The sequence below is a fragment of the Momordica charantia genome (assembly GCF_013281855.1).
Source record: "Momordica charantia cultivar OHB3-1 chromosome 3 unlocalized genomic scaffold, Mcharantia_2.0 BLBB01000003.1, whole genome shotgun sequence".
Classification (NCBI taxonomy): Eukaryota; Viridiplantae; Streptophyta; class Magnoliopsida; order Cucurbitales; family Cucurbitaceae; genus Momordica; species Momordica charantia.
In genome coordinates this window covers 15,571,011-15,584,125 of record NW_028275161.1, presented here as the reverse complement: position 1 = coordinate 15,584,125, position 13,115 = coordinate 15,571,011, and the positions used below count along the sequence as shown (strand labels likewise).

Genomic DNA, 13,115 nt, shown 5'->3' with positions numbered 1-13,115 from the left:
AGAAGAATATCAGTATATTAGGGTTTCTAGTCTTTGATGCCCTAGATCTGACGGCTAATAGGCGTTGGAACCAACGCTCACGATCGCAAGTTTTTAGAAGATAAAAATAATAATTTTTAGATTTAAATATTATTTTCAAATTTCATCTTGTAATTTCAGCTTTTATTTATTTTTATTTCCAATAATTTCATTTTAATTTCTATACTTGTTCAATAAGGATTTTTTTTAAATAATATCTTTATTAAAACTTATTTTTAAAATAATGATGCATTAAATAAAAAATACTTCTTAAACCAATGGCTTGGATTTTTAAGGAAAAAATAAATATTATTATATATTACGTATCAAAAAGTAGATTTTTGCTCGATCATCCATTGCGCCACTAATTGATGTCATGACCAAAAATCTACTTTTTAATATATAATATATTATAATATTTATTTGTGGTCCGCTGAAGAGACGACCATAAAATGCGTTCCAACACATGGAGACGACTATGTCTTGATTTCGACTATGTCTTGATTTTTTAAAAATTGGCGGCACGTCCTTATAAAGTGTAAGCCAACTACTAAAAATGGCATGGTGAACCAAGTGAGAGACTAATTTCAAAACTATTATTTTTGGAATAAATTTTAAAATACATATTTTCTTCAATTTTATTTAATGCACCATTATTTTAAATAAAATATTATTTAAAAAAAATCATGTTCAATAAAATAGTCTATGACCCTATACGTATAAGATCCTAATTTTCAAAACTAAAACTACAGCTGCGGAAATAGTTTTTAAATCTAAATTTTAAAAGGATCTCATGACTGTAACTATTTTATTTGTGTCTTCGTAATTACTTATTTAATTTTTTTTCACTTTTTTCTTTGACATTTAAAATTATATGGTTCCTTGGTTACAGATGATAAGAAATCATAATAACCAAGATTAAGATTTTCTATATCATCAAAGATATAAATATTTAAATCTTCATTTAGTAGTATGCTCTGGTTAAACCATATATTCTGACACAAAAATTGTGGATTTGAGTTCCATACTTTATTGTACTAATAAAAAAATCTTAGTCAAGGTTTAAACATAAAAGATTTTAGCTATTTACATTCATAGCATAAAACAAAAATTTTTTTATAAATATATCAAAATAGTTTATAATTTTACAAAAATAAAATAATTTAAATTAAAGTCAAACTTAAATGTAAGGTAACTAAAGAAAAGTCGAACTTAACCTATATTTTGTAAAAATAAAAAGTTGTGACATCCTTTTAAACCCATATTTATTTTACGTTATGGAGTAAAATTTTAGAAAGAAAAATAACATAAAAAGTCTCTTCCACATTTAAATCTTCATTATATCTTGGTAATATTATATATACTTAAAATTCTTATTTAAGTCTATAAACTTTTATAAATATAAGACTAAAAATTGAAAGTAATGACTTCTTTTGTTTCCTTCATTTTTGTTTCTTTTCTTTTTTTTTTTTAATTAAATAATTGTGGAAGCAAAAGGTCCAATTATGCCTTATCTACTTGAGCAAGATTTGGATTTACATTTTCTCATGGTTACTACCTTATATTTCAAATATTTTATTTTACTTCTAATGCGCAAAAAATTTCATTTTGGCTAGTGTTAAAGTTTTCTATTCAATTTAATGGAAAAATGTGTATTTTAAATCACACATATTGCATCTAGCATCGGGTATAAAAACAGGTAGCCTAAGATCTACCAGATGCAATATGAAATTTGAAGTACATAATGCATAAAGTCATTGGAAAAAGTATACAAAAAATGTTGGAAAAAAACTTTGGAGAACTTTGTTGACACCAAATGGTTAACCTCGACAAAGATTTGTCGATGCAATCTACAACTTTAGATAGAGAAGACTTTTGTCGACGCACATCTCTACCGACACTATATGTAGCATCGAAAAAAATCCTTAATCTAATATTTGTATTAAATAAAAATTATTCTTACAATTTGCTTCTAAAGTTACAATATAATTAAGAAATACACCTAATAGATCTAGGATCCATTTTTGTCTTCCTCAAATCTAATCTCCCAATGTGTGAAGCATTCCACATTCAAAATACCTGAAAAAAGGAAACAAATATTACGATATGTCTAACAAAAAAAAGGCCTAAAATTGCTCAAAGTATCATTTGGTTGTTTATAAATGAACCAAACTAGCTTAAAATTTTCCAAAGATTCTTCTTGGTTTGGATTTACGAATTAAAAATAAATTGATTAAACTTTGTATTAACATGAATACCATTGGAACTAATTCAATGTAGTTAACTAAAATCCAATATATCCTAGTATCACACAGTAATCTAAGAAAACTAACAATTTGTGCACACCGAAAACTTATATTTTTCTTTCATACGTCCAGTACATACAATTTCTGATTACCGAAAGGCCAGATTAACTATCATCAACTTTCTGCTTCTTCCAACGGTATGCAGCTTCAAGGATTTTGAGATTTGTAGTTTGTGTTTCTTCTGGGAACAAGTAATCAATGTATTCCTCAAACCTGCCAATCAAAAGTTTTAATATGAGCAACTGCAACATTGCTGAAGCATTATTGAGATATAGAGAAGATAATCTTTTTCTCTTTTGGTGTATTGCAGGAGAAGATAGCAATTAGAACACTTTTTGATATAACGTTGTACCCCGGCCAAAATTTAAACAGTATAAAGAATCAGATTTGACAATTAGATCAGATTTAACATGATATAAACATTAGATTAGTCACATACCCAGCCGGACCATCCTCGGTCGCAATTTGCCGCCTCTTCTTAAGTTTCTTTGGTAGCTTAGACTGCACTAAGCTAACGTCACCAAGGTCGCCGAAACTTGCCTCCATATTCAACCATTCCTCAAGGAGCATAGCTCTCTCCTCTTTCAATTCTGGTGCTGAATTTCTGTAGTAAGTAATGGCTTTTTCGAAGACCCCTGAAGCATGAAATTATGTCAGGCTTCTATTCTACTTGTTGAGGGGTGACAGAACAATAATGATCTCAAAAGAATACAATAGTATTGGGTCTCCTTACTTCTAGCATGTTGAATGCATTGTTTCTTCCATGATTGAAGATATTCCTGCACATTATCTTCTGGTAATTCCGACAGCCGACTGTCATCCTCCATAGCTGATGCCTCAAACTTGGCATAACTAATCCACACTTTCAAGTGCTTTGTTCTATCTAAAAGTCTCTCATAGAGCTCTCGAGTTCTTTCAAATTCATGCTCTGATATCTCGAAATCAATATAGGCCTGCATCAAACAATAAAAATAAGTACCGTTTCAACCTCTAACAGTCCAGATTTTTTTTTTCTTTGATAACTAGGAGTCAGAGTTTTACTCCCCTATACCCAAGGGCACCTGGGTCTCGGCACGAACCTAGGAGACATTAAAGGTTTTTGATATTAAGCTCACCGGAAGGTTCGAACTTGAGACCTCTAAGCCAGAATGACCAAGAGATCTCAAGCCCTTGCAGACCGGGCTGCCCCTTGGGGCTACGAACATTTTACAGTTCTTGAAGTACCTTCCATAACAACTCTGGCATGTCAAGTGCAGGCTGTGCAATTGCAAGCTCAAATATAGACCTGGCTCGCTCAGTTTCGCACAGAGATCTCTCCAACTCTGCATACTTGCTCCATGCATAACAATTTTCAGGTGACCACTCCAAATACTTCTCATACAATTTACGGCAACGATCTATGTTCCCTAGTTGCAGTTCTATCTCGATATACTTCTTGAATATCTGTTATTAGATAAAATAATAACATGAACTCTCCAGCAACTGAGATGATGTTTTTAAAAAAGGAAAAAGAAAAAGAAAAATCTATGACATTACCTTATCTTTAGGAGCCCTCCCTATTGCATTGCCTAGTATTTGTCGAGCACCTTGTAGGTTCAATTGTCGTATTTCGAATTGTGCAGCTAATAGCCATATCTTCGCAAATGAAAACTTCCCATGAGGAATCAAATTCAGACACTCCCTGCCAAAATTTATGTTGAATGAAAAGACTTTTCTATATATGTACAACATATGTATTGATGATTATCATGAAGCATGACAGTAATGTAGGGATTTTCAAATGTTTTGCCAAATGGTTACATTGCACATTGAACATTTTATAGAGTAATACAATTTAAATACTCACACACTAGGATGCTTATAACATTGTTGTAATTACATATACTGACACCATGCAAAATTCAGCATACCTATATACATCACGGGTACGCTCAACATCTGCAGCATCCAATTCTTCGTATAGCGCATAATTGATCCTAAATTAGATAGAACAAACAATCAGCAAATATTTGTAAAATCTGCATGCTCAAAACAAAAGTATAGAAAGTAAACAAAGGATGTCTCTCTTGGCATACTTACCATAAATAAATATAACGCTGCCAATACCGTTTCTCTTCGGCAGGAGGAACATTGGCTATTGCTCTTTCATAGACTTCCCTAATCCTCTCCTTGTTTCCCGCAGTCTCCTCTAATCGTATATAATCGAACCAAGAATCATAGTTTAGGGGATTCTTCCTCACTTCCTCTTCATATTGAAACCTCCTCTTCCCCACTATAGCATCTTCTATTCCTTCCTTATCCCCGTATTGCTTCTCAAACGCCACAAACTTCCTATAAATATCCTCAGCTCTACCTTTGGGAATATGATCTAGGGCAAACTTATATATACACCGTGCCCGTTCTGTTTCCTTACACCTCTCCTCGAATTCAGCAAAAGCAACAAACAGTTGCTCTGCCTCTTCATCATCAGCCAACTTCTCAACTGCTCTCTCGTAAACATTTCTTGCCTTTGCAACTTCCCCATTTTTCATCTCAAATTTCGCAAAACGTATCCATGCCCCAACTTTAGGGTGGCACTGAACAAAGCGCTCAAATATGCCCCGTGCACGTTCAACCTCATTGTATCTCAACTCAAACTTGATGTAAGACAGCCAACCTTGCTGGTCTGGCATCCAGCCCATCCACCTCTCAAAAATCTGCCTTGCACCAGCCACATTACCCAACATTTCCTCCATATGAATGTACTTGTACCATAGTTGGTCCACTCTAGGCAAAAGGGTGACTGCTCGATCCCAGACATTCCTTGCATGATTTATAAATTTATTCTTCATCTCAACCTCTGCATACTTGAGCCAAAGGGTATGGTTACGGTAATCAACCTCAAGGGCGCGTTCCCAAACGGAACGAGCCCGATTGAAATCCTTCTGAGACTCTTCCCACTGAGCATACTTGATCCAAACGCTGATATTCCACCGGACACGGCGTATGAGATCCTCAAATTCCTTACGCTTGCGAAGGCGATAATCAGCAAGTTCAGTTGGATCAGTGATCTTCTGCTTAGGCGGTCTAATCTCCGCCTCTTGTCGTTCACGAGCCTCACGAAGTATCTGCTCTGCAGTTATCTGAATTGGAGCCGGAGTCTTGTTCTTCACCCTAGTGGGTCGCGGCAACTTCACCTCAGCATCCTTTCGAGTGAGGTAGCCTAGGGTTGGATCCGCATCTTTGGACGAAGACATTGTTTCAGTGTAGCTTAGGTTTTCTACTTTTGAGTAATAGAAGTACAATCTCCTTCAGAGGGGATGCCTTCTTCACAGAGAAATCGTTCTGTTCTCTATCAGAAAATAGGAGAAAATTTACAACGACAGCCAACAGAAACACAAAGAACAGAACAAGCCCACAGACAAGTCTTCTGGGTTTCTTTTTTCTGAGGTGGGAAATTTCCAGGAACTGTAAAGACTGCAATTATCGTAGAAAATTTCAACTCCCTCACAAACTCGAGGATTCCAAATCAAGAAGGGGAATGCAAGAAGAGAATACAAAATTCATCTGAGATAGAGAGATAGGAGACGAACCCTAGAAAGGTAGCGGAAGAGGGGAGTGGGTCAGCCGCCGCCGGTCTTCCGCTGGAGCTGGACGGCGAGAGAGAGAGACAGAGCGGCGGGTCGCCGGCTGATGCGTGTAATCAATTTCTTCAACGGCAAAAGTGAGAGAAAGAGGGAAGGAACGAGCGCCACAGGGCTGAAGAAGAAATACCCTCGTTCTTTTTCCGGTTAAAACCAAAACCTGAACCGACCCGGATCGGTTTTCGAATCTTCTATGTCCGGGTCGGTTTATTTGGCCCCCATTGGTCCAGAAGTTTCTCAAAAACCTCAAGCCAAAAGCCAGAAAAGAAAATCGATGTTCGCTTTTGAACTTCAAATTGTAATGGAATATTTCGGTTCTGAAAATACAATAAACCGATTAAACTGCAGAAATCGATGATTAGTCCGGTCCGGTATGGATTTGTTGGTAGAGATTCAAAACTTGCAAGTTTTAGGAAAGTAAATAATGTCTCAAATTATGTTACTATGCTGATAAATTATTCGGGGTAGATTTTCAACTTCAATGATGCCTGATTTACTTAATAGAAATAAGAATAAAATCAATACGAGTAGGAATATTGTTAGCTAAAATTATTTGGATCGCAGTTTTTAGCCAAAATTTTATCAAATTAACTAATTGTTAAGGAAAATGAAAATTTTGACATATTTTTTCCTTTTTTTAACTTAACTAACTCTACTAGTAGAAACGAACGCATTTAACTAAGAAATCAATATAAAAGAGTCGTAAGTTTGAATTTCCACCTCACTATATATTAAAAAACGAACAAATTTAACTAATGTAAATTATTGATTTAATTTTTTAAACTCATCAAAGTTATTGAAGTTTTTTTTAAGAATAGTTCATGAAATAGTTAAATATTTATTTGTTGTTTAAAATATCATATTTGTATAGATTAAAAAAATGATAATTACCTTCACACTTTAATTACATGAACTAAATAAATACTACTATTTAAATAAAAAGGTTTATTATAAATTTTTTTAAAGAGCATGACTAATATTTGATGTCAAAATCCGACTAGTGCATGTGTCTTTCGACCGGGGACCGTCAAATAAATTAACTTTAGTAACAAACCTCCACTGATGCGATGTCCAGATGGTCAAATTAGTAAACCAGAAAAGAGGAGGAAAATGGAAAGCACCTTAACTATTTAGTGACAATTTTTTCACTTACCATATACTCGTGGTATTTTGTCTCTTTTTATAGGCGACAGAGCCAACTAGGAAGGACGTCTGGCATAAAGTGCAGTGGGGTGTATGAGCTTTGGCGGGCCCCAACATTCCTAGCACGTGGTGCCATCCTTGTTGTGTTGCCTATCGCCTTGACCCACTGTAAATGCTCTTTAACCGGCATAATTGCGTGTACGTGCCTGCCAGATTTTGTATCCTCCCTTCGTTAATCGTACATCCATAAAGGGTCGATCACCATTGCCACTTGTCGTCCTATGCACTTCCCACATGTGTTGCTTGGTTTTCACCCTCAACATATATAATTCTAAGCATATATCTTCAATCAAGAAGTCGAAATTTTTAATTTCTACTCTTTGTTGATCTAATTAAATGTAATTATATTTTAACTTGAATGATGTACTTTTAATCTCTGTTAACAACTTAATACTAGTTGACAAAATGGAAATTTTTTAAATTTAAAATGAGACAGGACAGTTTAATGTTCAATTGAACGATTTAGGATTTAGGGTGATTGGTTGAGCAAGTGAAAATTCATAGATATAAAAGTATGTAATTTTTACTTCTAAAATTATAAAATCTAACCATAATTCAATTTGATTATTTTAATGTCTATTTTCGTCTAACTATGAGATCGTGTCACCTTATTCAAAATTAAGAATGAGATTATCTCTTGTATCAATTATTGTCAATAATAAAAATGAAAGATAAGCATAGTAATAAATTAGAAAGGTAAAATTTTTTTTTTGTAAACTTTAGAGAATAAAATACAATGTTTTTTTAAGTGCAACATGTAACTTTTTAGTGGTGTTCAATCGATGAGTAGTTCTCTTCCAATTTTTCAACTTTCAGTGTACATAAAAATTTTAACAAAACGAGTTTCCATTTTATAAAATCTATTTTTTCAATCTCTTAGTCTTTCTCTTTTTAATATATTATCTCCCTTTTTCAAAAAAAAACATAATATATTATCTCTATTTTCAATTTTTTTTTCTTATCTTATTCAGTCATTTTCGAGTATTTTGGAAGTAAACCATTCAATCCATTTTCCCATATTATTGTATTAAAAATAATTAAATACCTAACTAATTATTTCTCTATCATTTTTATCTGTCCTAAACTTTCATTTTCTCCATATCTAATTTCTCTTTTTTCTTTTTTTACTAAGAAAACTACTTTTTTTCTCCCCTTCTTTCTAACCTATCCTTTTCTATTTAACTTTTCTCTCATTAATTTTCTTTTTTATAATTTTCCTTTCATTCTCTCCCAAATATGTATCTCTTTTTTTAACTTATCGTTCTCTCCCTAACTTTTTATCTCTCTTAAATTTCTTCTTCTTCCTATAATTTAATTTTTCCTCTCTCTAATTTATATTTAATATATAGTAAAAGAAAGAAAACTTATTTTTTATTTCCTAAATTTTGTATCTCAAATTTCAATATATTTTTATTTTTATTTTCTCTTATAACATCTTTCTCTAAAAATGTAACATTTTCCCAAGTTTTTCTCTATCTAAACAATTATTTCTTTAAAATGTATCCCTTCTATAAGTTTTGTTTCTCTTCCTAATTTATTTTTCTCTAAAAAATATATCTCTAACTTTTATTTCTCACTGCAACTTTTTTATTTTTTTAATTTGTTTTTCTCTAACAAATATATCTCTAACTTTGCTCCATCTAAATTTGTTCTCTTTAAAGTTTCTCTCACTATAATTTTTCTTTATTTTCTTAATATATTCTCTTAACTTATCTCTCTCTCAAATTTCTCTGGTCGTCTCTACTTTTACGCTCTCTAAAATTTCTATCTTTTTCTCTAACTTTTCTCTTTCTAACGTTTCTCTCTTTTCCTAACATATCTCTCCTCAATTTCTTTTCTCTTTTTAAATCTTTTTCCATCTCTAAGTTTAGTCTCTCTCTAAAAGCTTTTCTCTTCACCTCTAAATTTTTAATTTCCAGAATTTTGCACTAAAGATGGTCCTCGCTCCAAACCGGATGAGGAATCTGTGTTTTAGAAGGTTTCGTGATTGGGGATGGGATAAGGGAACTTTTTCTCCAAGACATTTTTTAGGACGAGGATAGGGAATGCATTCCCCACCCCACCCCGACATTGTAGACAACTACTTTGTTGTAAATAACTAATATATACTTTCTACTAACTTTTTAACTAAATTATGAATATAAATAATAAAAATATCATTTATATCAGGAAATAATATAAATACCAATTTTCAGGTAAATTAGTTATAACTTATTAAAAATAGTTAAAGTTTATTACTTGACAAATACTTTTCCCCTCGAGGATCTCCATGCCCAAATAGGAATTCCTCAACCCAATCACGATTCTTGAAATTGGGGAATAATGTAGCTATGAAGATTAAAAATCTCTGTGGGACCGATGATGGGACGTCATCGACTCGTCTCTTTGTCATCTTTACTCTACATAGAATTTTTTTCCTCTCTAACATATCTGGCTTAACTTTCCCATTTTTTGAAATTTAAAAAGCCAAAAACAATTATCAAATATATTTAATTTTTTGTTTTCCAAAAACGAAAAAATAAAAGCAATCGTCAAACGTGTACAATTTTTGTTTTTTGAGAGACATAGAACTAACTAAACACATAAATTTTCTTTTGATAAAACATATAAAAGAAAAAATCAAAATAGTTATTAAACAAGATGTTTAATTTTATAATTAAAATGAAAAATTAGTTAGATGGTGGTATTTTTTCTGTTGGGTCGCAGTCTTCGAGTCTTTCATTGTCCCAAAGAAGGCAAGACGGCAGTCGTCAGCCACATCTTATCTTCTTTAATGCGGATAACGTCTGAGTCAACTCAACCAAATTGAATTGTCTCTACATTTTAGAATGTGAAACACAATTAGTTCCTCAACAATTTTACTAAATTTCGATTTTTATACTCGAATGGGAGAGTTGGAATTTGTATAATCAATTGATGTAAGAATTTGGATTCGAATTGCAATACCAGATACTTGTTGGGTTTGTAAGAAGTGCAAACAAAGTTTCACGTTAGTTAGGAAAGATAGTGATCCATGATATATATTAATAGAGGGTAATTAGTATGAGGCATTTTGAACGAAACAAAAAACAAAACTGTGAGGATTATGTCTATCGTACCATTATAGAGATATTTGGGTACGAGGGGTATTGTTGTCCTTTAACAACGCTCGACAGTTCGATTTGGTCGATCCGATAAGCTGACCGGATATCCTTAACTTTGCCTCACCCGGATTGGTGTCGTCATCTCGAGTTTTCTTTCAGTCGAATCAAGTGTGGTAAATTTATCCATTTTGATTTATAATTTATAATCATGTAAGTGTTAAGATCTTGATGGTTGGCACAGCTCAGCCACCTCTGCCTTTCGACTTTGGTGTTTGGCTCGGTGGCTCGGTTGGGTCGACTCGATGTGTTAACTGGATATTCTTGCATCTGCCTCACCTTGATTTGATTAGTGTTGTCACCTCAAGTTTTCTTTCAGTCAAACCATGTATGATAAATTGAGCCATTTTGATTTGTGATTTTGCAGCATGTCGATTTTCTTCTAATTGTGGCAGTAGATTGAGTTTTGCGCAGATACTTTGGGCTTCTTCGATTGGCCTGATTTTTGTTGCATCAATACATTACCACATTTTGAGACGGATCATCCGACGCCTCAAAATTTTAAATGTGATTCACGTAAAAAAGCTTGAGAGTTGTCCCTGTGTAGGTAAAGATGATATTTACGTTTTTTTTTTTCCTTTGCCAATATTGTGCTCATGACAGTTTCAAATACAACAAAGTAAAGGAGAAGCTTGTTTCTAAGAATAAACTTGGAGAGGAGAAACGAGTCGAGGTAGTCCTTTAGCTATTTGAAGTCACACTCACGCTCCTCCGTCCATTCAAACTTTTCTCATTCTTCCTTAAACTTTGAAAAACGAGACACTTTTTGGTGGTTTGGTTGAGAGCACATTGAGGCTTGGTAGTTGCTTTAAGGTATTGGGTGAGTCCATTGGGTAATTTTTATATATTGGGTATGTTTTAGCATTTATGTTGACAACGAAAGAAGTTGGTGTTATTTTATGAATTTTAGAAATGTGTTATCATGTGACACTAGAATAGAGAGGAGGAATACATGAATGAACAAATACCACATCTGAATAAGAGGGATCTTGAGACCATGAAAGAACGATTAAGAATGCTTAAAAACATTGATAATCACTATTTATACTAACAAGATGCAATTTCCTTTTCGGTAACTCAATGGTAAGGACTCCAAAGTTAAGTGTGTTTGAATTTTAAGTAATCTCGATTGGGTGATCTTGAATTTAGCTTCATCCTATGTCATTTCTACATCATCCATTAGGGTCTGAACCTCACACCTCAAGGTAATTACTTTGTACACTGCTCGGATAAATAATGAAATAATTTAAGAAACATGTATGTGATGTGAAGGGATAAATCATATACCTTTGGAACGAATGGCAATGAGGAAATGCAAACTTAGTGTTAAAATGTTAATGGGTTGTCCTATTGGATATGGTGTTTTTGGTGGATGTCTTTGTAAGGTTGTCTTTTATTCATCATTTTCATGGTTGAAGCTTCTATTAATGGTTGACCACTAGGCCCACTAGATAGATTGTAAAATCTCCACAGCCAAAAATACCTTTTTATTTTACCAAATACTAAAGTTTTCATGTTCTAGAATTGTACAAATGAATCCTTTGAGTTTTAAAATACTTCAATATACTCTTTGCTTTTTCACTTTTCATTAGCCACTTTAATAATAATAATAATAATAAGACCACAATGACGTTGAATTTTTTAAATTGATTTTAAAGGTGATGTGCCAACGGTAATAATAAAATTACCATAAATTTGATAGGCAAATTTAATTTCATTAAATTGTTTGGATAAAGGGTTGCAATTTTTACCTTTATATTTGAAAATGTATCACAATCTTTATGTCAATGTAGTGTTGCAATTTTTACCTTTTGATATAGTTTTATTCGAAGAATTGTTAATTAAAAAGTATATTCTTAGATGTATTTAAAGAAATTATAAAACAAATGAAATGGATAAGATTATAGAGAAGAACTTTATAAGGAGTTTTTTTTTCTTCTCTAAGTTTTAGAAAAGTTTATGAAATGGTTCATTCATCAAACTTAATTTTGTATGAAGCTTGATTTTTATTAAAATTAGTGAGTTTTTTTTTAGATTTTTACCTTACTTTTTTGTTGAAAGGAGGTGAACTAGCAAAAATTAAACAAATGTAAAAATTGCAATACTATCTAAATCTAGGGTACAATGTGAGGGTAAAAATTAATACACATTACTTAAGTTTAGTGATAAAAATTGATTACTTCTTCCCTTAATATATTTTAAGGTGATGAGAAAAATTTGTCAAAAAAATAATTCCCTCTCCTAACTAAAAGAGATTATTGGAGGAATCTGCCAGAACTCCATGGGTAGTTTTACATCTTAGATGCATGAGGAAGAAACTATAAAAGCATTTCAGATTTAATTCTAATAGTTATTAATAGAGCATTAAGATTTTCAAATCTACAATTATTAGGAGCATGCAATTTTTCGAACCTACATGTATCCAACAATTATTAAAGGCTGTCAAAGTGAACATAGCTCAGCGGTAATTGACATATATCTAATACTGTAGCATCCTCAACCAATAATTTTTCTGTAATTAACTACATTACAACTCTCTCTCCCATCCTTCTGCCCTCTTTGTTTATTGCGCGTTTATTCATTGGAAGTGAGACGAGATAGTGAGCATTTAAATTTAATGGAGGTACTTGAAGAGTGAGCGAGTTGAATTACCAATTAAGGATAGAAGCTTTCCTTTCTTGAAAGAGAAGGGAAGAATTTCAACTTTCTCAATAATAAGTGGTAAGTGGTAAGAAAGATGAGAGGAGGGAGACCAAACTTTTGGTAATAAGAAAGAGTGGGAAAAGATGGCTTTTTTGTGTGCCTATAAATACATATTCACACTT

The 13,115-nt window shown here is 32.7% G+C and overlaps 1 protein-coding gene across 4 annotated transcripts; it reads right to left on the bottom strand.

Moving 5' to 3' along the window:
• Positions 1-1,925: 1,925 nt before the first annotated feature.
• LOC111020524 (crooked neck protein, putative / cell cycle protein) lies at positions 1,926-6,057 on the bottom strand. Of its 4 annotated transcripts, none has more exons than XM_022297216.2 (9): positions 5,897-6,057; positions 4,404-5,780; positions 4,235-4,300; positions 3,861-4,005; positions 3,549-3,767; positions 3,058-3,277; positions 2,764-2,959; positions 2,404-2,537; positions 1,926-2,097 (listed from the first exon to the last, which is right to left on the bottom strand). In XM_022297216.2, exons 2-8 carry the CDS (start codon positions 5,558-5,560, stop codon positions 2,429-2,431), a joined length of 2,112 nt encoding a protein of 703 aa, XP_022152908.1. In that variant the 5' UTR covers positions 5,561-5,780; positions 5,897-6,057; the 3' UTR covers positions 1,926-2,097; positions 2,404-2,428. The 4 variants fall into 4 exon arrangements, with proteins under 4 accessions (XP_022152908.1, XP_022152910.1, XP_087978090.1 ...); XM_022297218.2 differs by having other exon boundaries at positions 2,417-2,537; XM_088121964.1 differs by having other exon boundaries at positions 2,417-2,537; positions 4,404-5,655; positions 5,897-6,055.
• Positions 6,058-13,115: the final 7,058 nt, after the last annotated feature.